Source organism: Solanum verrucosum, unplaced genomic scaffold, assembly GCF_900185275.1.
Source record: "Solanum verrucosum unplaced genomic scaffold, falcon-dt-bn FXZP01000235.1, whole genome shotgun sequence".
NCBI classification, from domain to species: Eukaryota; Viridiplantae; Streptophyta; class Magnoliopsida; order Solanales; family Solanaceae; genus Solanum; species Solanum verrucosum.
In genome coordinates, this window is record NW_026019948.1 from 2078156 (window position 1) to 2103378 (window position 25223).

A 25223-nucleotide genomic window follows, 5' to 3' on the forward strand; every position below is an offset into this window, starting at 1 on the left:
TAGGTTCAACAATAAGAACATTAACACTTGAACACATTTAGGGTGTGTTTGGTATGAAGGAAAATGTTTTTCTAGAAAATCATATCTTGGAAAACAAGTTGATTTTTAATTTATTTTCTCATGTTTAGTTGTTGAGTTGAAAATATTTTTTAGTGTTTGGTCGGTGAATGAAAAAACATTTTCTAGAAAATATCTTTTATTTTTGGCTAGAGAGTAGAAAATATTTTTTAGGAAAATAGTTTCTGGCTCGAAAATCAATCTAGGATCTGACCAATTCGAAATGCGATCGTGAGATCTGACCTAGGACCTGGCCCAAACTTTTGATTTGAGACACAACATTCGAATTGGGACCTGACCCTGACACTCAAATTTAGATACGAATCACGATCAATATTATAGTAGATTTGGAAAATGTTTTTCTTATTTATTTTTTTCAAGGAAAGTCATTTCCTTAAATTTGAGAAAAATAAGTTGATTTGTAATACGTTTTACAAAACATTTAAGTCAGTCTGCACCCTATTGGAAGAGATTACGAGAGGTGTACCTTTCCTTTTGTTTTGTTTGATTGCCGACCCCTCCACCTGAAAAATTACCTTACCAACTCTTTGTGGTATTATTCAATGAAAACAAATTTTAGCTCCCTGGCCTTTCCATATCAACTTCTACAAATTCAACTATCTCTAACTGATCAACTCGTAAATTGTATCACATACGATATGAAACTCAAATTTAAGTATTTAAAAAACAATAAATAGCTTGTGTAAGGAGTTAAAAGGAGGGTAATTTCACGTATACGTAACACTAATTATTTTTTCAAACATAAAAATTACTACTAAATTTTGAGATGCCAACTAAAAAGTCACTAAGGTGAAAAATGCTAAAACTTTCCAATGTGAACTCTTTTTCTAGGGAGCGCGTTACCCCCAATGTGGGACTTTTCGGCGTGAATTCGGATTTAGTCGGGCTCCAATGTGGGTATTGAACATCGGGTGGGAAATCGGAAAAAAAATCTTTTTCTAAAAGAAATCTACTCCCTCCATTTCAAATTAATTAAATTGTTGAGACATTTTTCAAATTAACTTAATTGTACAATTTTCAAGACTACTTTTAGAATTTTCTTCCAATTTTATCCTTCATTAGTTATTAATTAATGTTTAGTTATTTTAATCATAAATATGATCATAATTAATAAGGATAAAAATGGAAAGTTATGCCTAATTTATATCTTAATCTTCCTTTCTTAAAGGGTTTGAAACACATCAACAATTCAATTAATTTAAAATAGAGGGAGTAATAAATAATAAGTCAATTAAAACGGTCTGATTTGATCCAATCCAAAATCCAAAGCAATATGAGTAAAGTAAAATTGTAAGAAATCAAAACTATGAGGGGGTAAAGTGATAGATTTCAAAACCAAAACGGGCCGCAATTGACTAGATTTTGAAATTTCACACTTTGCTTTTCCGACCCCACGAAAATGGTGAATATATAAAACTCCCCCTTATCAGTGTGCAAGACTATTTTTCTTAGTAGAAAGGCGAAAATCGAGAATGCGAAAGTTTGATTGAGACTGCAACACTATTTTCTTATGTTCTCTCAAATTCCAAAAATGTCAAGCGCCATTGATTTCACTCTCAAGAACCTTCCAGGTAATTTTTTTTTTTTTTTGGGTTTGTTTATGTTCAATATTTAAGAGCTCTATGTTGGGTTGGATACAAACATGCACACTAACTGTTTGAGCTAATTTCTCAAAGAGAGATGTCATTAATGTACTCTTTTCTTTTGATTGGGCGAATACAAGAATGCTTTCATTTGTCTTTTCCCTTTCTATTTCCTATTTTTTGATGTCCTATTGGGTGTCTACTAGGTGTTTGATGAAATGTTTGTGTTAAAAAAGAGGTTACTTTAATTAGTTTGCTTCTTATTAACGGCCTAGCTATGTCAGAACACTATTTAATAAGAGCAAGCTTAATAACTACTGCAAACTAATCCCTCTAGTTCATATTAAGTGAATTTTTAGGACTTTTATCATAGTCTAAAATAAGATCCCTTCAAAGTTTAAGGGAGTTGTTGAAACCTTTTTCTATGTTTACCTTTTATGTAATGAGGTTTTGAACTACTTTACATTTTTTAAGAGAATAGTTTGGAAATAATCACAAGGGTAATGGTGGTAACTAGTCTTTTATTTCATACAGAACTAGTTGAGGTCGGCTATTTGAATTCTCTACATCCATTTTGGCTCTAGTTGGATGCTTTCATTATGATGCTTAGTAATTTTTCATTTAACAAAGAAGAATTTAATGATGTTTATTATTGATGCTATTGATAAATAAATACATAAGCTAGAATTCCTTGCCGGTTCCAATGTCAAGATGGTTTATTTTTGGCTGCATTTGATTCGGCTAAAGTGGTGGAGCTTTTTTAGAACAGTTTGAGCAGGTGGTTTCATTTGCATTGTTCTTGGAATAGTTTAATGTGAAGATTTTTCTGGGTGGTGTGGGGTTTTGAGGTGGCAAATATGCAGGATTATTGGTGTGTATGGCAATTTATTGGCTCTTCTTGGAGTACATTTTTTTTCTTTCAAACTCTGCAAGTTCCTATTTAGTGGAACTTATATTTTCTTCCGATTCTTTTTAGGTTCCAGATCTTTCCAATTTTACTTTAAGTCAGTAGTTCACACATTAGCTTGGTCACACGTAAGCATAAATTAAGAAAATCTCATAGATTCCCTGGTCATGCCAAGAACTCTTCCAGCCTCTTTTTCTTTCTGTGAGGTGCTAGCAGTGGCACAAATCTTGTCTTGTTCACAATATATTTCTTTAAGCCCCATTTTTCGTTGTCTTTATTCTGTTTCTAGATGTCTTTGCCCCTCTCTTTTTAGTGTATGGTATGTGCATCGTTGGTATCGATTGACATGATGACGTCAAGGTTATTTTCATCGCAATAGTCGTTTCTGTTATTTTTAATACTACTAATTCTTGTAGTGATAACAGTTAATATCATTTTTAAAATGCAAATGCTTGCCTTCTCAAAAAAAAAATATCATTTTTAAAATGCAAATGCTTCTTATAGAAGGAGAATTAATGACTTTTTTAACTTCTTATTTCTAGATAGCTTTAGGACATGTCATACATAAAATGTTAGGCAGAGGAGGGAATCTGATATAACATTGTACAGTTGTCCCAAAGAGTGCTCTTTAATTGGTAAATGGAAATGCTTACTTGGAAGATGTAAATTAAGTAACTTTTCTAAGATTATGCATCTTATCCCTATACAGTTGTGATCCTATTGTTTAGTCACCCTTCCACATGGAGCTCACCATAGTTATAAGCTTCAGCTGCAATGTAAATGCATCAGTCGTGACCTACATGTTGATCATTCCGTTGACAAAGAGACGACTATTTAGAAACATTCTCTTATGCATAAGTTAATTTTTTTTCGTATCTGTAAAATCGAATTTAAACACTTACATATATGCTATTATACTATTTCAGGGTTTAGTTCCCCAGAAGGCAGATGTCTTCCCTGCTCAGGACTGTCAGGGAGGACAGTCACTTCTCATGGTGAATATCAGCAATTTTCCAAGGTCAAGATTTTAAACTTGAAATCTCCTTACAAAAGCACATCTTATATGTGTAATGCTAGTAGCTTCAGCAATCATAAAAGAAATCCAGATTTTTCGAGGCAAAACAAGCATGGGTTCTCCAGGGGGCGGAACAGGCAAAATGAAGACAGAGATGGTTATGACAATATAGAAGAATCTGAAATGCTATCTTCAAGAAATGGGCCACTGCTTACTACATCAAACACTTCGAAGTTCCAAGCTACAGCCACTCCAGGTCCAAGGGAAAAGGAGATTGTTGAACTATTTAGAAAGGTCCAGGCTCAGCTTCGGGAAAAAGCTGCAATCAAGGAGGAGAAAAAGTCTGAAGAGTTGCAAGGAAAGGGTAAAGAGAGTGAAACTGTTGATTCCCTTCTCAAGCTTTTAAGGAAACACTCGGTTCAGAAAGGGAAGAAAATCAGTAGCAGTAGAAGTAGCAACTTTGTCCTTGACCAGCCAGATAAGAGCAATGTATTCTCTGAAAAGAGAGCTAGCAATATCACTGAACTAAATAGCAATGTGAACCATGTGGCACAAGAAAGTGGCACCCCATTTGTTAACCGACCTAAGTCAAACTTCCAGCGTAGATCTCCAGTTCCGCGAATCAAATTTCAGCCTATTTATCATGAGGGAGGTACTGATTACCCTGCTGCCTCTTCTGCTCCAGATAAGATGGAAGAAGACATACATCTGGATGCTGAACTTGGGCAAATTCTCAGAAGTAAGGTTGATTCTGACACTGAGCCTATTTTCTCAGATAAGCATGTGTTTGATGAGATGGCTGATGATGATACTGCCAAAATGTATGAAAGTGTTGATGCTAGTGATGATGAAGAACACAATCAAGTTGGACATGATGAATTGGCTGAAATGAAGCTAACAGAACTGCGAGCAATTGCAAAGTCCCGTGGTTTGAGGGGATACTCGAAACTGAAAAAGCTAGAGCTCATTGAGTTGCTTAGTGCTGATCAAGTCTGATATGGTTTGCAAGTAAAATGAAGAGATGATGTAGAATTTTGTTGCACATTCTTTCGTTTGTGTTTTGCATAATGTTCAACTTACATAGTACTTTTCTCCGGATGGCGGTTTCTGTGGTCGAATTGGACAATTTTGTTTACTTCATTTACGTAGCGATCTCTTCCCCTGATATACATATTTGACTAACTTTTTAAAATCCTTTTTGTGTATCACATTATTTCTTATGTTCATCATACTTATTGGTGATTCTGAATCTCTGATAACTGTAAAGTATCGTATCTTGGACTCTTTTGACTGTTCAAAGTAGAGGGACATGATCGCGCATGCAGTAGTGCAGGTATGAGTGAGCATGTTATTGTTCTGAATTTTTCATTTTGGAGATTAAGATACTTGCTATGACTATAATGGGGTGTTAATCCTCCCCTTTCGTAATTCTGGCTATTCAGCCCAACCAAATGTATGTGCTGCTTGGTGTTGTTTACTTCTCTCAAGCTTGATGCTCAACTATTGCATCATCAGTGTTGAAATGAAGATTCAACTCTCCGTAAAATGTGTTGTTAAGGTTACTTGTGCTATCTTTAGTGTTGCCTTGTTGCTGAACCAGGAAGGGAGTGAAGTGGCTCATGACTTCTGGAGGGGTATTCGTTCTCCTATTTCATCTTATTCCTCTTTCCAACTGTTCATGTGTCACCTCGGTGACTATTATCAACATTTTAATCATGCTCTGTTTATAATTGTATGGAAGTCGAATGATGATTGCTCAAGTGTTATACTATTGAAACGTTACATATATTTGACACTGTAAGACTGTGTTGATCTTATTTCTGGTTGTTGTTCATGGTGCCTTTAATTGATAAAAATATATTCAACATCCAAGTATATATATATATATATATATATATGTCCCTTCTGAACGTATTGATATATCTCCAGTATATAGTACTAAATTTCTTTGATTACACACACACTTTCATATTAAATATAAAGTTGTCATCAAGGGAAAACTCAAACAATTACATACCCTTAGCATTACTTATTCGTCCAAATGGGATAAGTAAAAGTGAACGGAGGAAGTAGAAAAGTCTTATAAATACAATATAGGCACCATATACTTCTCTCCACTTGTTAAATATTGATTGATTGAGTGTGTTTCTACCCAAATGTACAACACATGTAAGCCGATACCATTTTATTTCATAAAAATCAATTGAGAAGACTTCACACCCTTCCGCACATCAAGAACTAATATTTAAAACGTGAATAACATAACATTGAGATCTGACATCGAGTAAACAAAGAATTAAAATTGAGGACTAGTCTAACATCATATCAAAAAGAATGAAAGTTGTGCCTTTTAACTTAACCTCAAAATCTAAATCTCGAGTTGATGAAAAGTTGCTTAATTATAACCATAGAAGTAGACAACAACCTATTTCCTCGACAACGTGGGACATTTGACCTCATTTTTTGTAGAGCAAACAACTTTTATAAAAAATAAATGTGAATCTACATTGGATTGGTTCACGTACGATTGGCTTTATATATGTCGTGTAAGAGTCAGACCAAACAAGGGGACACTCTGCCCATGAACCTCTGCGTGGAATCTTTTAAACCTTTGGTACATATGTTTATATACAAGAATTAAATTTCATTTTTTTTAAAAATTCCTTTACAGCAATTATTATACATATATATTTCATTTTCAAATTCTTTAGATATCAAAACTTTTCAATGCTTAATTATATTACATTATTATTGTGGAGTATGCATGTATCTATACTACGTCAAATCGTCAACTTGTTTGATCTCTATTTATTTGAAAACGTAGAAGCTGTTGGAAAAATATTCTCTCTGTTAGACCATGGTTGATAGAAAAATTGGTACACGTTGAGACACAAATAAATTATTGTTTCGTTAGAAAATTATTTGTCCTCGCCAACCTCTAGGAATTTTCCTTATGACTAAACATTTATCTTGTGTCAAGAAGTATCAATACTTGTATATATATTTATTAAATCAAAATTATGTAATTTTTTAGGGGTGTCGCTTGACACCGGCTTAGGGTGGTTTGCCCCTGGTCCTCGCTCAAAGTTTGTTAATTAATGACAAGTAGGGGTTCTCCGATCAAGGCTCCACTTAGTGTGATTTTACTGAGTATGTTATTATTGAGGAACTAGCTGATCTATCATACAAGTTGTGAATTCAGAAGAATCAAGTAATTTTAATCCAAATCTAAAATTATATTTAATAGGTATAAATAATCTATCAAAGAACTAATGAATTAAAAAATATACAATATAAAACTTATAAACTTAAAATCATAGATATTTTCTGCGATAATATCTATTTTCTTGTACACAAATGCGACGCACTTCTTATTCACAAAACAATTAGTAAAATTTAATTGTAATTCAACATTTTACTCCGCAAATATAGTATTTCCTAGAAAACAAGGTAGCATAACTTAAACGACACATTTGTTGTGCTATTATTAAAAACTATAATGTCACTAAAACCCATGTGGTTAAAGAATCTAGAAGGGATTAACATTTGGCAGCTACTCTTGGTGGAGCTGAAATTCATATATACTATATAGTATGTGATTTATTTTTTAAAAAATGAAATGTCAATTTTATCTACGATTTGTTAGAATCAAAATAATCAAGTGCATATGAAAGTTAATTAAAGCAAATTTTAAAAATGATAAATCATAATCAAGTGCACATGAAAGTTAATTAAGCAAACTTTAAAAACGATAAATCAAACAATAAAAGAGATCATTTTCCTCCTAAAGCAATTTTTTTTAGCCTAGTATAAAAAAGTTATAATTTTCTTTAAAAAAAAAAAAAAAACTCAATTACAATAAGTGAATCATAGCAAATACCTGATTCGAGATCACTTTATAGTTAGAACGCAGTAAAATTAATGGAGTTAAAAAGTCACCGTTTTGGAAGGAAAAAACATTAAAAAAAAATTTATATTACTTTTTTGGAGAACATTTGTTTTTTTTTTTTGCGAACCGCCGTTTACGTCATGGTTATAATTATTTGTATAATAAGGTTATTAAGGTCCATAGATATATGTTGATAACAGAACAATTTTTTTATTTTTTTCCTTTACAGATAACAAATAATTATTTTTATGACAATAGGAAAAGAGTTTGATTACAATACAAACTAAAATATTTGAGCTCTTACAAAATAAAGATGTGCAAAATTAATTTGAAGGAGCTCAACCTATAGTATATGTCTACTTCTACTTCTACTTCTATCTACTTCTACTAATATATAAGTGTGGATAACCACGTAGGTGGCAGTCAACATGCCTGCTTCACGTGTGGTTACACACTTATATATATACTAGTAAAGAAAGCCCGGGCAGTCATTAATAAAGTTATATTGTTATTCTCTCCGTCCCATATTAGATGAGAATCTTACTAAAAATATTTTTTTCATATTATTTGAGCACTTGTTAAATTAGGATAGAATTAATTAATTCTTTTTCATTTTACCCCTACAATTAATATGATCATTCCTATATTGTATGTGTATTTTTTGTAACTCATTTCAATGTGCATTGATATAAACAAAGGACAAAATGGTGAAATCTTCCAATGTATTAATGATTTCTTAATCACCGTGTAAAGTTGGAAGTGTCCATCTAATATGAGACGGAGGGATTATAGTTTATGTATTGTAATAAAATTAGTAAAGATTGTTATAATATATTTTGCTCATAAGTGAGCTAATATAGAAATTTATTTGTCATTTGTCTTTTTAATTTCAATTTTAAATAACAAATAAATGTAGCGATAAGATTGAGAGTAGAAATGAAGCATATCTTTCTAAATTTAAGTAAAAATAAACAGAGTAGAAGTAACATTAGGGTTATCGATAGGACGATTCATTCGGTTATTTTTTTAAAAATTATATCATTCAATTTTTGGGCTATTTTATAATGTATAACCAAATTAAAATTTTAAAAGCGTCCCAATCCTAATTTATGTGACACGAGTAGTACAAAAATTAGTCTTTTTTTGTTGTCTTGTAGATATTTTAAGTTATTATTTATTGTAAATTATAGTACTTTTTATTAAAGTTTTGACTAACATATGTTACTTTTTATGTTTGAGAGTTAAACCAACTTTTTTTTATATGTCTTTTAATTTTATATGTGTTTTGTCCTTTTCCATTTTCAAAAACTAATACTCTCTCCGTCCCATATTAGATGAGAATCTTACTAAAAATATTTTTTTCATATTATTTGAGCACTTATTAAATTAGGATAGAATTAATTAATTCTTTTCCATTTTACCCCTATAATTAATATGATCATTCCTATATTGTATGTGTATTTTTGTAACTCAATGCAATGTACATTGATATAAACAAAGGGCAAAATGGCGAAGTCTTCCAATGTATTAATGATTTCTTAATCACCGTGTAAAGTTGGAAGTGCCCATCTAATATGGGACGGAGGGAGTATAGTTTATGTATTGTTATAAAATTAGTAAAGATTGTTATAATATATTTTGCTCATAAGTGAGCTAATATAGAAACTTTTTGTCATTTGTCTTTTTAATTTCAATTTTAAATAGCAAATAAATGTAGCGATAAGATTGAGGGTAGAAATGAAGCATATCTTTCTAAATTTAAGTAAAAATAAACAGAGTAGAAGTAACATTAGGGTTATCGATAGGACGATTCATTCGGTTTTTTAAAAAAAAATTATATCATTCAATTTTTGGGCTATTTTATATTGTATAACCAAAATTAAAATTTTAAAATCATCCCAATCATAATTTATGTGACAGAAGCAGTACAAAAATTAGTTGTTTTTTTTTTCTTGTAGATATTTTAAGTTATTATTTATTGTAAATTATAGTACTTTTTATTAAAGTTTTTAATAATATATGTTACTTTTTATGTTTGAGAGTTAAACCAACTTTTTTTTATATGTCTTTTAATTTTATATGTGTTTTGTCCTTTTCCATTTTCCAAAAATAATATTCTCTCTATTTTATTTTATATGTCATTTCATTTTATAAATATATTGGTCCCTCTTCTTATTGGAACACTTGTTGAGTTGTTGTGGTTGGTTATTCCCTCTTCTTATATATATATATATATATATATATATATATATATATATATATATATATATATATATATATATATATATCTATATATATTTGTTTTTTTTTTCTTCGTTTTAATTTATTTATCTTATTTTTTAATATTTTATATATTTAAAAATTACATAAAAAATATTATAAATCATGATTGACAACTAAAATTAATATATTTGTGTCACATAAAATAGGAAAAAAGAAGTAGAGTAACATGTATTATTTAATTTGAAAACTACGTAAAAAGATTTTATATATTTAAAAATTGCATTCTAAATCATGATAATTGACAACTAAAATTAATATATATGTGTCACATAAAATGGGACAAAAGAAGTAACATGTATTATTTAATTTGAAAAATACGTAAAAAGTATTGTAAATCTCAATAATTAACAACAGATTGACTCTTGAAATTCTTTTTGTGCTACATATATTGGGACAAGGAAAGTAACATATATTATTTAAAAATTACGTAGAAATTACAATAATTAACAACTTAAAATATTTAATAATCATATCAAAATTTAATTGACTCTCTAAATTTTATTTATGTCGCATAAAGTGAGACAAAAATATATGTATAAATTTTAGGAATCACATAGTTTTAATATGAAATTACAATCTATCCCTATTTAGTTTGTAATTACATTAATCCCTGAAAAGTAAAATAAACCAGATACATAATATGTAGCTCGGATACATTAAAAACTAGCTCGAATACATTATAAAATAAACTGAATACATAATATGTAGCTCGGATACATTAAAAACTAGCTCAGATACATTATAAAATAATTTAAAATTAGAAGAGAAATAAGGGATAAGACGTATATTTCAGTAATTTTTCTACAATATAATAGATACTAGCATCGACACTTATATCTAGTATATATATATATATATATATATATATACTGACAATAAAGTTGGTATAACCAAACAATAATTCGAACCCAAATTTCATAATATTTTTCTTCTTCACATTATTATTATGTTATTATTTTTCGTGGCACGCATACATTTTATTTTGTCGTGTTAATATTGCAGCTGCAAGTGAGTTGGCATTTGTTGACTCAATTAAAAGTTTGATGGGATTCTTCTTCCTTTTTTTCTTGAAACATAATAGGATATTGTCATGTCCATAATTGTTATCGAATCTTTTTGACGCATTTGTGTTGAATATGTTTGAATATCTTTCTACTCTTTTTAACATATTAGTACTAAAACTAACAAATAGATATATAATATATACATATTCGTTTTGAATATTTACAAAGTATGAGAGAAAAGGTTCATGCATGGTTGATGTTAAATTATACTAAATCACACAATATCATATTAAGTAATGAATTGAGGTAAGAAAATCAACGGATGTAATCCAGTGGATATGGCTATGACTATGACTGCCTCTGCCTAAGTGAATCAACATCGTCCTTACATGCATAAGTGGATATATACATGTATGAAATATGAGACATTGATGAAAAAGATTATGACATAATTAATATTATTAGGCTAGTGCTTATGGAACCTCTATAACGATAACATGAGAGGAAATGTCAATGACAAGGCCCCAAGTCCCAACTATACCCAAAATATAAAAGGTAAAATTTAAATACATTAAAAGGGACCAATTGAGTGTTGTAGAATACTAGCATTTTTAGCTTATTTGTGTAGTTTTTTCATACTCTAGTATAGACTTGACTTTTTGGCTCATAAATAGGCCATCTCTCAGAAGAGAGGGCATCTGGATCTTCATGATATTTAATCAAGAAACACCATTGTAGAGTTCTCATAGTCAAAGACCCTCCATTTGCTCCTTACTATTCCTTCTATCTCAATTTAAAGAGGATAGTATGGAAAATATTCATGAACTTGACGTAAATTATTAGTTTCATTTCTGCACTATTGATAGCCTAACAAACACCCCTCTACTTAGCTAACTAAACTTAAATACATCTGTAGACACTGAAATTTTGTGGGACTTTACCAGATGTGTTCGATTCCACTTAGGATTCTTGGTGGCTACTCTACCCTAAACCCTAATTTATGCCTATATAAAGGGTATTATATTCCTTTAAGAGGCATCTCGAAAAATTCATAAATTCATGGAATATTCATAAATAGATCAAAACATGACCTCATACGTTCGAGAAATACGTTAACAGCCTTCGAATTATGGAAAAATCCAAATTATCCTAGTTCAAAAAATACGTCATTAATGACCTTTAAATCATGGAAAAATCTTAAGAGAGAAATAATAAAGGGAAGAACGAATTTGTACCCTCAATGTTTATCAATAAAACTATGTTTCATCATATTTTATTTGCGATTGTAATTTATTTTCTGATCACTTTAAAACATCTATTTATATGTTTTTTGTATGTCATTATTATTCAAAGTCAGTATAGTTGTATTAGTATTAGTTTAGGTGTTTTTTAAGCATGGTTACGATTCCCATAATCTCTTTGCTGTCTAATCTCTCCCCCTACCTAACCAACATTTAACAAAAAATATTGCATAATTTGGACCTAATATGGGACCGCCAGAGACAAATTTCCCTTTTATCTCTATGCTAAATCCTGTATTCAAAAGTCAAAACCTTAATTTATAATTTAGATAATGTTTCATTCACAAGTTCGCCTAATCATCATTATTTTAATATTTTTTAAATTGATATATCTCCTTCTTATCCATATAATAATAACTAATAATTATTACTAAAGCATAACCCTTCAACTCGTTTTAAGAAAATAGGATTTCGGATGATAAGTTTTGGATACTCAACAACTTTTTATTTCAGTTTATGTGATCTATTTTCTATTTAATTTGTTTAAAGATAGTGATTTTTATCTAAATTTAAAAAAATTATTTGCTTGAAACAAATTGTAAATATATGAAGAATAAATCAACCATAAATAAAGTCTGAAAAAATAAGAGTATTTTATTGATAAATCAATATGTATACAATTTTCTGTTCCTCACTTGACTTTTCTCTCATAAGATTCGTTAGTGGTGTATTTCTGAAACTAGGATGATTTAAATTTGATCTCATTATGAATATTTCATGAATTTGCGAAATATTTGAGATATCTCTTGGAGGGAATATAATACTCTAATCTTTATATAGGGTGAACTAGGGTTTAGAGTGAGGTAGCCTCTAAGGATTCTAAATAGAATTGAATACATCTCGTAGAGTCTCAACTAGAATTGTACGTGTTTAGTAGAGTCCTACAAAATTTCAATGACTACAAATGCACCCTACTTCAAGACTTGTCGAACATTAGACTTGATGAAACTCAAAGACAAGACTTGAATTATTTTAGAATATAATAGCCTCCAAAAAATTCTAACTGAAATCAAATACATCTTATAAAGTCCTAACCAAAATTGTACACCTCTCTCGTAGAGTCCCACAAAATTTCAGTATACCATTAAATGTGAAGCTTGTATCCATTTTATATATTAGTACTAATATTTATCTTAGGTAAAATTGCAATAGTTAGAATTTTATGTTACTTTTTGAGGTTTTGCTTTTGCATGTAACCCCTGAATTTGTACTAGAGACCAAAGTTGGACAAGGAGTTAAATCAAAACACTTACTCACAGCTCATCAAAATAAAATTAAATAAAAAGATAGGGATAAAGACAATGAGTGAAGGCCCCTACGATCAAAATCAAACAATCTATTTATAGTACCTATCGCTTACTACTGCCCAAAGTTGGTAAGCAACTTGATTAGGGCCCTTCTATTCTAAGATAAATAAATAAATTATTTATTACAATTATTTTTGAATTATTCAAAATATATCAATTTTACCTTTTATTACTTTTTTGGTACAAAATATTCTTGCCTGATTAGTCAATTATAAGTTCAAAAGTGCCCTTCAACTATTCAAGTAGCTCAAAAATATCTTTTTTTACTAAGGGTTATTTCAAAATGAAGATAAAAGCGTAATTTTATTCCTTTGACTATTTAAATGCATGGGACAAATCTTTATTAATTTGTTTCGGAATGAGTAATTATTTTTAACAGATTAAGAAAGTATTATTTTTTTTCCACTGAAAATTACCCGTATCTTATAAATATTTTTAAAATTTTTAAAGAAATCCTTTACAATTTTCTTTATATTTTCCCATCCATATATTATAGGATCTTTTAGTAAAATAAAAAATTAATGGTATTAAATTACTATCTTAATGGATATGTAAAAGTTATTTATAAGACATGATGGGGGAATATTGAAGTTTAAATAGAGAGGAAAAAAAGAAAACTTCTTGTTCTAACTAAATTCTTAAGTACCACTCAAGAAATTAAATAGTTAGTTGAATTCACCATTTGCATGAAATTTTAACATTTTTTTACGTAACGATTGAAAATATTAGATTCAGATAAACTCAATACACAACAACCCGTATTGGCTTCCTGTCCTTTGGCTTGATGACAAGTTTTTTTCCCATATCATGATAAACTCATACTATATGTCCAATTTATTCTTCTTATTATTATATATAAATTATAAAAGTGTAAAAATTTTAGTCGGTTCAAAAATGTGAAAAAAAAAAAAAAAAAAAACTGTTGAAGCACATGCTGCCAAAAGGTGAAAATTTATGACAAACAGATTTCCTTGTCATAGACGTATTCGTATTATATGGGGCCATACTATATGATATCAATTTTATTTAATTTTATTATGTCCCTACTGCCAACTTTAGGGTAGTTTTGATTTGACGTTAGCAAAAGCCTACTTGTTATTATTGGGTTTCTAATTTGGTAGTAATATTAGTAAAGTGCATAAATTTAATACTCCAATTATGATGTTTACAGTAAATCTCAATATGTCCTTGCTCTAAATTTAATATCCACAATTTTTATTTTTATTTTTGAAAAAGGGTGTTTGTGGTATGGTCAGCCACTAAAAATAGATAATTAAAGCCTGTCATCTCCTTATTTAAAATATATATAACTTTTATTATACTATTATAGTTTATTTATTGTGGTTGAGATTAAATAAACTCCTACAACAAATATACGTTGACATCTGTCAAAACTTTGACTTCTCTCTTGCACGTTCAGCTTTTTTTTTATTTTTTTTATTTTTTTTTTACCGTGGTTTCCGGGCGTCGCTTTGCGAACCCGACTAGCTGTACCCACCGGGTCCCGCTGTTTCAAGGCGGGTCCACCACGGTTAGTTCCACGGGGCCCTGGAGATGCGGCCGGTTTGTAATGCCTCCAGTGGCCCTGCTGGGGCTCGAACCGGCGACCTGAAGGACTTTGTCCCAGGCCTTTACCAGCTTCAACAACAAAGTACTCTATTTATGTAAATTAAAATATAAATATGGTATAAAATATAGACTGATTCAATATTATATATAAAAAAATTAACTTGACAGAAAAGATATTTCATGTTAACTGTTTTTTCTTCTTCTATATATTAGATTTAAATTCTTGAAACTTGGGGAATATAAATGAATAAAATTACTGATAGAACATTTTAAATTATTTTAAACAAAATTTAAGGAAGGGAAAAGACTCAAATATTATGTTATCGAATTTTGAGAAAAAAAACTTAGCTATGTCATTTGTTAAAAGTTTGATTCATCTATGTCCATTTCTATTTGAAAAAAAAAGTCTCATTCATGTCATTATTTATTAACTGAAAATAATTTCGATTTTGCAAAATCATGTGGTCAATTATGATTTGACTGAACAATTAATTAAATTATTTTATTTAAAGAGAAAAGACTCAAATATGTCATTAAACTTTGAGAAAGGACTCATTAATGTCTTACGTTAAGAGTTTGATTCATCTATGCCATTTTAGTTAACAAATAATAGCATGAATGAACCTTTTCTCAAATAAAATAATATAAATAAACCATTTTTTTTAACAAATGACATAAATAAATCTTTTTTCAAAGTCCAATCATATTTAGCCCTAGTCCCTCTAAAGAATGATGTAGTAAGTAAAATATTTAGTTATAATATTTATATAATACAGAAATTTTAAACGGATAAGAAAATAAAATAAATAAATAAGTGATGCTTTGACTCAATGGAAAAAAGAAGAAGAAGATTTGAGACCTTTTAAGTCGTCACTCGTCATAGAGAGAATGTTGTGGTTTTTGACAATTTGTTAAAGGAACGTGATTAAAGCGACCACACTTTATTATTTAGCCACATATTGTTGTCAATGATTACTTACCATAATTAAACCTTTTAATCTTTTTTAAAAAAAAAAAAGGTATTCTTTCTATTTACTTTATTTATTCATTATTTTAAATATAAATTTCATTTTATTTGTTACTTTTAATCTATTTTAAAAAATTACTCATTAATTTTTAACACCCCGGTAAAGTCCAATCTAAAAGTGAATTGCTGAGTACTTCCTCAATCCCTAATTACTTGTCTACTTATAATTTGACACACCTATTAAGAAAACAATAATTAACATAGTTAATTTACCATTTTATCTCTATTAATTATAAAGTGGATGAATTAAAACTATAAGATTTTCAAGTTCTACCTTTTTCAAAGTAATAAATTGAAGGTATAATAGGTAGAAAAAATTATACTTTCTTGATTTATCAAAATGAACAAGTAATTAAAAACAACTAAAAAAAGAAATGCGAACAAATAATTAGGACATATGAAAGTAAATAACAATTAACAAGATGCAATTGGTGCATTTAGTGTTTGACTTCTTATGTTGTGGCTAAGCTTGAATGGTTGGACCACAACTAGTGTAGCTTGAATATTATAATCACGTGGTAAAAAATCAATCAATTTTACACTTTCAAAATAAGAAATCAAATTGTAATTTATAAACTTCATAGTTAATCGTAACACAATTAGTTAAGAGATTATGAGCCATTCTCATTAAATAGTTCACCCAAAATATCTTATGACAATAAAGAATAGGCTTACTTTATTACCCCTGAACTTGAAGCTTTTTATTCGGTGTATATCTAAACTAAATTTTATTTTAATTACCTCCGAACTTGTTTATTCCTCTATCGCATACACCTTTATTGTCCACCTGGCGTAGAAATTGACAACACACTCTACTAGGCGCGTGAGGAAGTGATTTTTTGCCACATCATAAAGCTAAAACGGTAAAAAAGAAAACGTAAAATCTCCATTTTTCTTTAATATTTGGCATATTTTAAACGAAAAATAAGGAAAAATGTAAATGAAAAGTAAAGGAAACAAAGATTAACACTTACTTGGTAAGAATTTCAGACAAATTTGAAATTTAATCGACCAACTCCATGTCTAGAAAAACCCAAATCCAAAAGGAGTTCCGCGAAATCAGCCCTTATTCAAAAATAACTTTTAAACAATGAATTTTAAATTTAAGAAATTTATTTTTTGCAATATTAATTTATCTAGGTGGCTATTATTTATCCAAGTGGAAATTCACATTACCACTTTTGCCAGCTATCGTGCGCGTGTAGTCAAAATAGAAGCAGGTGGACGAAAAAGATGTACGTGATGGAGGAATAAACAAGTTCGGGAATAATTAAAACAGAATATAATTTAGGTGTACATAGAATAAAAAACTTCAAATTCAGGGGGATAATGAGTACTTTTGCCTAAAGAATAATAAGAAGAAAAACTATGAATCAGATAAGTATTTCATTATATTCACCTTACTTGAAAAAAAAACTTTTCCTGAAATTTGTAAAAGATAAACATTTTCTTAAAACCTCAATACATTTGGTAATAATAATAATAAATTTTCACAACTCACAAGGATCACCAACAAATCTGCACCTATAAAAGGTCCCACCAATTTTACCACTGTTTTTCTTTTCTCCCCTTTGCAATTTGCTGCCCTGTTAATTACAGCCCCTTTCTCTCTCTCTAAACAAAATGAAGCACTGGCAAGAATTGTTGGAGAAAAAGGGGTCATTTTGATTCCTCAACTTTATTCCAAATGAAAATTCTTCACTTTTGAAACACCCCATTGTTTCTTCAAGATCTGTTTTTTTTTTTTTTTTTAATTATCTAAGCTCCAGGTATAACCCAAAGCTGCTTTTCAATTCAATATGCTAATTGGGTTTTGTGTTTTTTGGTTCTTCCAATTTGTTAAAGAAAACTCTGTTTTCAGATTTTGTTTGTTAAGGTAGCTGGAAATTGTAAGGAGTTGGGGTTCGCCAATAACTTTATTTAGAATGTTATATGTGTTAAAAATATCTAATCTTGTGAAGTGGGGGTAGCAGATTCTTTTTTACAGGAAGCTAAACTTGCTTGGCTATGTGTATTTGAAGCTCAAGTTTGTTGGTTTGTTTGTTTGTTCTCCGTGTTCTAACTTTTCCCTACACTGCAACTAGGAAGATAATATATTTATTTCGGAAAATTCAATATATCTAAATTTTGGAGAGTGGAAGTGGAAAAAGGAAAAGATTTGTTTGAACCCATTTAAGGAAATAGGTTATGCTATTAAATTTGATGGTAATTCATGACTAGTGTTGTTTGTTGCAGCTCAGGGTATTTCAAATTTAAATTTTGTGCTAATGTTGTCCAAATTTGGTAGTAGTAGCAGCTTTTGACTTCTAAGGAGTTGTAAAATAAATATTTGACATGAAGTGATTGTGTATTTCATACTGTTTTTCGGCTAAACGTATGATAGCTACATCAGAATGTATGAAGATAGCGGATTACTACTTTGTGGTTCATTGAAAAGATAATAATATTGATGTTTGGACTTCCCGTCATGTGCTTAGATCACCTATAAATGTCATAACTGCGTGTTGGTTTGTTGTGTTGCATTGGTTTCAATCTTGATCTCTCGTTCTTGTTAACTTTGCTGTCGGAGAATTCTTATAGAACATGTAAGAAGCAGGGTATAAGAGAGGTAGTTGTTCCATCAATCATCACAACCACATCTAACCTTTCCACCCATTATCTTGATTTTCTGTTGCAAGTCACTGTGTAGATAATATGTTTTTAGATTTGTGCATGACAGGTTAATGGAGTTGACATCTGTAAGGTGCCTTATAAACAGTATCTCTAGATTCATTCACCTTGTAACATGTCTAACATCAAAGAGTATGCCTGGTCAAAAGAACTACAAAAATATTGCAACTTTGTTGAAGCTATTAAAACCAGTACTTGATGATGTTGCTCAACAAAAAGCTCCTTCAGACGAAACCATATGCAGGCAGTGTGAAGAACTAGATGTAGCCATTAATGAAGCTAGGGAATTACTGGAAGAATGGTCTCCTAAGAAGAGCAAGATTCTCTGGGTAATTTTAATTCTCCTCTTTCTGATGTAGACATATGCTCACAAATTGAAGGGAAACAGCATGCAAAATTTAGGAACTTATACAGGTGTCTGGGCGCAGTTTTGACTGTCCATCAGTCTGACTGTTGTTCCCTAATTAAATATACACCGTCTCTGTTTCAACTTTCAAACAGTTTGTGCTAAAGTATTCTCTGTTGCATTTATTTATTCAAACTTAATTTGTTCCAAAATATCATCATAGTACAAACTAAAGGATTCACCATACCTTGAGTAAATTTTATACTGTCAATGCTACATCAATTAAGCACCAGCACATGAAGCTACCTCTTATTGATTAGGATCTGAGTGCCAATGCCATTCCTTTTCCATTCTTTGTTTTTGGTAATAACTGTGATATTGCCATTGTTTACAACTTTAAAGAGCACCTAGTACTACAACCACCTTCCAGGAATGGTGTTGCAATCTCCTAGGCCTCAAACAGAAAAAACCAAAACGAACAGCTATTTACACAATTGTTGAATCAGATATTGACTACATAAGGCTCTCTTGAAACTATGCAAAACATCTAATCTATCCCTCATCTCTCGTTGAATCTTCCTAATAACAAAACTGGTATTTACACTTCCGTTCCTGAAAACTGTCTAGTTTCTGGCTTGCCAAGTATAATAGATCATAGCTCCCCACACTGCTGTAAGTAGCTCCTTCTTCAGTTGACTCCAGTGCCTTCTTTTGAACCACCTTATGCTTTGTGATACTCCTTGTTGCTTGAACTAGAAACCTGTCTAATCCAATAGCTCATTTCTAACCTCAGTTACCCAAGAACACTCAGCAAACAAATGAGTTCCGGTCTCTGGTTGATTCCTTTTCCATTCTTGTTAGTTTGATTTCTTTTGTTTGAGACTAATCGTTGTGGATAGTTCTGAGGAATAGTCTTGCTCTCAAAAAATAACAGAAATCTTGGTTTGCCCATTCACGGTGTGCTCAACTGCTTATAGTGAGTGTTGACATTCAATTGTGCTGTTGATAAGTTATTATGTTATATTTGCTTTGATTATGTCAGTGCCAGACCAACTTTTTCTTATGTTAGATAATATGTCCGTTTAACAAACTCTTCAGATACTTCTTTTTTTTAAGAGAATTGGTAAGTTTGTATTCCTCAGCATTAGGATATGCTGTGGCCACCTTCAAAATTCATCACAAAAATTACAAATTTCCTACCAACTCTACAATTTGATCTATGTCCACTATACATAATTGTTTACACCAAAAAAGTAAAGATACTAAACAATTCCATTTTAATTTGTGAATGGAATTGGATCTATCTTCAAAACATCTTCCATCCTTTCTCTCCACAGACCACCATATACATGATGGCATCAACTTCCATCATCCCTTTTGAGTCTCGCTTCCCCCTCTTCTTCTCCAACAGCTGAATAGATTAGCTGTGTGCTCTGGCATGGTCCAACTTTGACTGGTGATGTTGAGAAAAAGTTCCCAGTAATTGGAGTTGTGAATTACACAATCAGGCCTGCTTACTACAGATCATGTAAGTAATGCTCAACTCCAATTATTCTCTAACAGTGCAGAAACACTGAAGTGGCAACAAAGTTTTTCAAAAATTTCAAAAGGGTAACAAAATTTTATCAAACCAAAAGGGCAACAAATTTAGACACCGTCTAAATTAGGTTTCCAGCCGCAAAATGCGGAAACCAATGCGCCTTGTAAGGTGCAGCAGCCTTGAGCCTTGTAAGGCTCGGCTGACATGCGCCATGCGCCTTACAAGGCGCATAGGTTTCCGTGTTTTGCAGCCTTTTCTAAAAATAAAATAAAATTTCACTGTGTATATATGTGTGTGTATATATATATATATATATATATATATATAACACAAAATTATCTGTTATTTTTAGCACTGTTTATGTGATTAAGAATACACCCTTTTAGAGAAACTGATAGCATTAGTTTTGCTTTTTCTTAGGAATTTGTCGATAAAGATTTCATTTTTATGCTAAAACTCAGTTACCCATTTCGAGTAATAATGTATTTTTTGTTTGGGTGGCACTTGTATAATTAGTAAAGATTTTGTGTTGTTGATGTGTTTTGGGGATTTGGATTGTTGTTTTCTTGCAGAATAAATGGTCATGGATAGTAGAAACTATAAGGGGTATATGTTGCGACATCTGGAATTCAATTAAAGGATGAGGATGATGATAAGCCATTGTTTCAAGATCTGAATCTGATTAATCATCTTAGAGTTAGTGATGCTTTAGTTGAACGAAATCTAGAACCCGTTGATCTGAATGAGGATGATGATAACAATTTTTTTTTTAAAAAGGCTGCAAACCTATGCGCCTTGTAAGGCGCATGTCAGCCGAGCCTTACAAGGGTCAAGGTGCATTGGTTTCCGTGTTTTGCAGCAGGAAACCTAATTTAGACTCTGTCCAAATTTGTTGCCCTTTTGGTTTGATAAATAATTTGTTGCCCTTTTGGCTGACTCGGCATTATCACATAAATAGAATGAATTTATGTATCTAGTATTCTGATTTAGGACAAATTCTCTGCAGGCCTTTTATGTGATATCCTTGCTGAGTAACTCTTGGTTACATTTATATATCTGTTCTAGATAGGGTTAAATATAATAGATCAATATGACAATAACTACTTCTAATGGTCATGTTTAAACTCATGATTCATGAGAGTGATGTTCTTATCAGTTTTCCTACACTTCTGTCTCCCTTCTTGGAGGAGAAGAGTGACCTTTATCGATATCCGAAGATACAGTCAATCTGTTACTTTACTTCCTCATTTGTAAAATCTGTGAAAAATCATGCTGTGTGCCTGGCCTCATTCTACAGTAAAATATCCAGTTTTCTTCCTTCTCTCTGTAAGGTTTCATCTAGTTCTATTTAATTAACACAAAGTAATGAAAAATGATAACTAGCCTATCACAAGCTTTTCCATTTCTATTTTCTTGAAATAACTTATAGATATTCGATGTTCCAGGTTTTGCAGAGTGAACCAGAGTTGCTGAAAATCCAGAGCAACGCACTCAAGTTATCTCACATTTTATGTCAATTACTAGAATCATCACCGCCTTCTCTGGGTCCTTCTGAAATTCAGGTCTGGCTTAATACACAAGTTCTAACAGATTTTGTAGTTGTATGTTTTTGTTTCCCACACTTCGTTCCTTTTCTTATTAATATTGTGGTAAAGCTAGTGCAATAAGTATGTGATCTTGACAGTAGCTCAACTGATTCCATTTTCCTGTATTTCAGCCCTTCATACAGGAGATTCAAAAGTTTGAAGTGGGGCAAATATCGAAACAGATGAATATGGCTCCCGAAGTAGGAAAGATTCTTGTCTCAGAAAGTCTGACAGAAATGATTCACTCTCTTAATTTTGTATCTCATGAAGAATTATTGAATGAATGTATTGCATTAGAGAAGGAGCGGATGAAGGCTAAAGATAATGAAATGAGAGGAGATTTAGATAAGATCAGCCTTTCCATAGATCTCTTCTCTGATATTCGTGATTGTATGCTTGAACTTGACCACTTCAAGGCCATAGATGGTATTAAGATCCCTCCTTATTTCCGGTGTCCCTTGTCTTTGGAACTGATGGTGAATCCAGTCATTATTGCTTCAGGCCAAACTTATGAGAAGGCTTCCATTCAAAAATGGCTGGATCATGGACTAACTACATGCCCAAGAACCAACCAAGCACTCGCACATTCAAATCTTATCCCAAATTACACTGTTAAAGCTCTGATAGAAAATTGGTGTGAGGTAAACAAAGTGAGGCTTGACCGGAACCCTGAGTCCACTCAGGATGGAATCACATCTAATTCTGTACACCTTACTAATATGGACAATGTGCGAGGTTCCTCAGATCCCAGCAATTCAACATCAAGACTTTGTCATCAAGGTGGACAAGCTTTTGAAAGTCAGAAGGTTGATTGCACATCCGAATTAAGTGAAGAAGAATTTAGTGCATGCCGTATCAGGGAGGCTGAAAAATCTGGCCACACATCCCCAGGGATTTCCTATATACACAGCAGGAGTGAATCCGTATCAAGTGCTGTTTCCAGTATTGAATATCTTCCCTCAGCGTCAACTGATGTCTCAAGGATATCAAGCAAACATGATAATGTGAGTGATACATCTGGAGAGGTACAATGTGATTACCGCATTTCTTCTCCGTGCAACAAGAGTGTTGGGAATTCTCCTAATTTGTCTGCAAGGCAATATCACAGCTCCAAAACAATGAGTGAAATGGCTGTGAACGGACTTCACAACCATGCTAGACGACTTTCCTTACCAACAAAGTCAGCATCTGATGATCTGACCACGAGTTCCCATGTTGAAAAGCTTATTAGAGACTTGGAAAGTCAATCAACAGAGGTGCAAATGGCAGCTGCAGCAGAATTCCGATTTCTTGCAAAGCACAACATGGAAAACCGAGCTATTATAGGCCGCTGTGGGGCTATTGCTCCACTTATCTCCTTGCTAAACTCTGATGTGAAACCAACTCAAGAGCATGCTGTGACAGCATTACTAAACTTATCAATAAATGAAGACATCAAGGCCATGATTGCGGAGCAAGGGGCGCTTGAACCCCTCATCCATGTCCTGAGAACAGGAAATGCTGGAGCAAAAGAGAATGCTGCTGCAGCCCTTTTCAGTCTGTCTCTTTTGGAAGAGTACAGAAAAAAGATTGGGCGTTCTGAGGCAGTGAAAGCGTTGGTCGATCTTCTTGGTTTAGGTACCATCAGAGGGAAAAAAGACGCTGCTACAGCATTATTTAACCTGTCAATATTTCATGAAAATAAGGCTCGCATCATTCAGGTTGGAGCTGTGAAGCATCTCATTAGGTTGTTGGACCCTTCAAATGAATTGGTTGACAAGGCTGTTGCTCTTCTTGCAAATTTGTCTACCATTTCAGAGGGCTGCTTAGCTATTGCCCGAGAGGAGGGTATACCATCACTAGTCGAGATTGTTGAAACCGGATCTCAGCGGGGAAAGGAAAATGCTGCCTCAATACTGCTGCAGCTGTGTCTCAACAGTCCCAAGTACTGTCGATTAGTGTTGCAAGAAGGTGCTGTCCCACCACTTGTTGCATTGTCTCAGTCGGGCTCCCCAAGAGCAAAGGAGAAGGTATGTAGCTTTGTCTTCTTTAAAAAGTTCCCATTTTGCATTATCCACTTCAATCTTTCTGTTCTTCCTAGATGTCATCTTCTTACTAAACGAAGTGCCTGAGAAATTAAAGGGCCGGTCTATCATTTAAATGAAAGACTATTCGTTAAAATAAACTCTACTTTCTTCATCTGGATCCAATAACTAGACAGACAGTTATATAAGAAAAGATTCTACTCAGTCTTAAGAGGGTTTATACAATTTTGGTGTGCATCACATTGCCCTCCCGACAAATTTCAAGCTGGTTATAGTACACTCAATAAACCCCACCATGATGCGTGTGGGTAACGGGAAGCCATAACAAATTTTTCTCCCTTTCTTATCCTTGATTTAAAGTTAATTTTCCTAGCTTCAGGATGATAAATTTTGTATTTTCTCTTTATAACGGAGCAGGCACAACAACTTCTCAGTCATTTCCGGAGCCAACGTGAAGCAGCCACGGGGAGGGGAAAGTCATGATGTCTAGGTTTTGGCTCATTGAATCAAGTTACTTTGCCATTGGATACAATATTCAGAGTGTCGGTCGTCGTTCTTTCCAGTAGCAATATTGTTTTTTTGAAAAATCATCTGTAGTTTCCTCATTCTTGTTTGTTTTACCATTAGGAAGTTGTTTGCTACTGGTTAGGACTGTGATATGTAAATGGTAGTAGATTCTTGTGTTATAGCTTTCAGGATTGGCAACAAATGCTAATAAGGTTTTGTCCCTATATATGGTTGTTTTTCTTCTCAAGAAGGCCATTTGTTAGCTAATAGATATTGTATATGTGACAAGTTGTTGTGAATACTCATGTTAGAGTAACTACACTCCATCTATCTAGTATCTTCTTACCCTATGTTCTTGAAATTGAAAAAATAGGTGGTTGAAATTGCTATGTGAATTCATGTTTTTCATTCTTTGATGCTTAGAAATTGATTGAGTGATATTTGTGCTTGCCATCACGGATTTAAATAACTATTGGGTGAAATAAAGTGAACACTTCAAAATTCGAGTTTTTAGAAGCTTGAAAGCTTAGGGATGAATTTTGTGAATTGTTGAAACTTTTGGTGAATTAATGATTGAGTTTTGTTAA

General features: G+C 31.8%; 3 protein-coding genes across 4 annotated transcripts in view; 2 read left to right on the forward strand and 1 right to left on the reverse strand.

Annotated features, from left to right (window-relative positions):
* Positions 1-25223, reverse strand: part of LOC125811166 (actin-depolymerizing factor) — a 154725-nt gene that overhangs the window by 91011 nt on the left and 38491 nt on the right. The gene's annotated exons all lie outside the window — the stretch shown is intronic.
* LOC125811049 (rho-N domain-containing protein 1, chloroplastic) lies at positions 1526-4748 on the forward strand. The gene is made up of 2 exons (XM_049490542.1): positions 1526-1649; positions 3495-4748. Exons 1-2 carry the CDS (start codon positions 1589-1591, stop codon positions 4577-4579), a joined length of 1146 nt encoding a protein of 381 aa, XP_049346499.1. The 5' UTR covers positions 1526-1588; the 3' UTR covers positions 4580-4748.
* On the forward strand, positions 17524-24961 carry LOC125810873 (U-box domain-containing protein 3). Its single transcript, XM_049490371.1, has 5 exons — positions 17524-17732; positions 18683-18962; positions 21965-22081; positions 22237-24114; positions 24547-24961. Exons 2-5 carry the CDS (start codon positions 18687-18689, stop codon positions 24610-24612), a joined length of 2337 nt encoding a protein of 778 aa, XP_049346328.1. The 5' UTR covers positions 17524-17732; positions 18683-18686; the 3' UTR covers positions 24613-24961.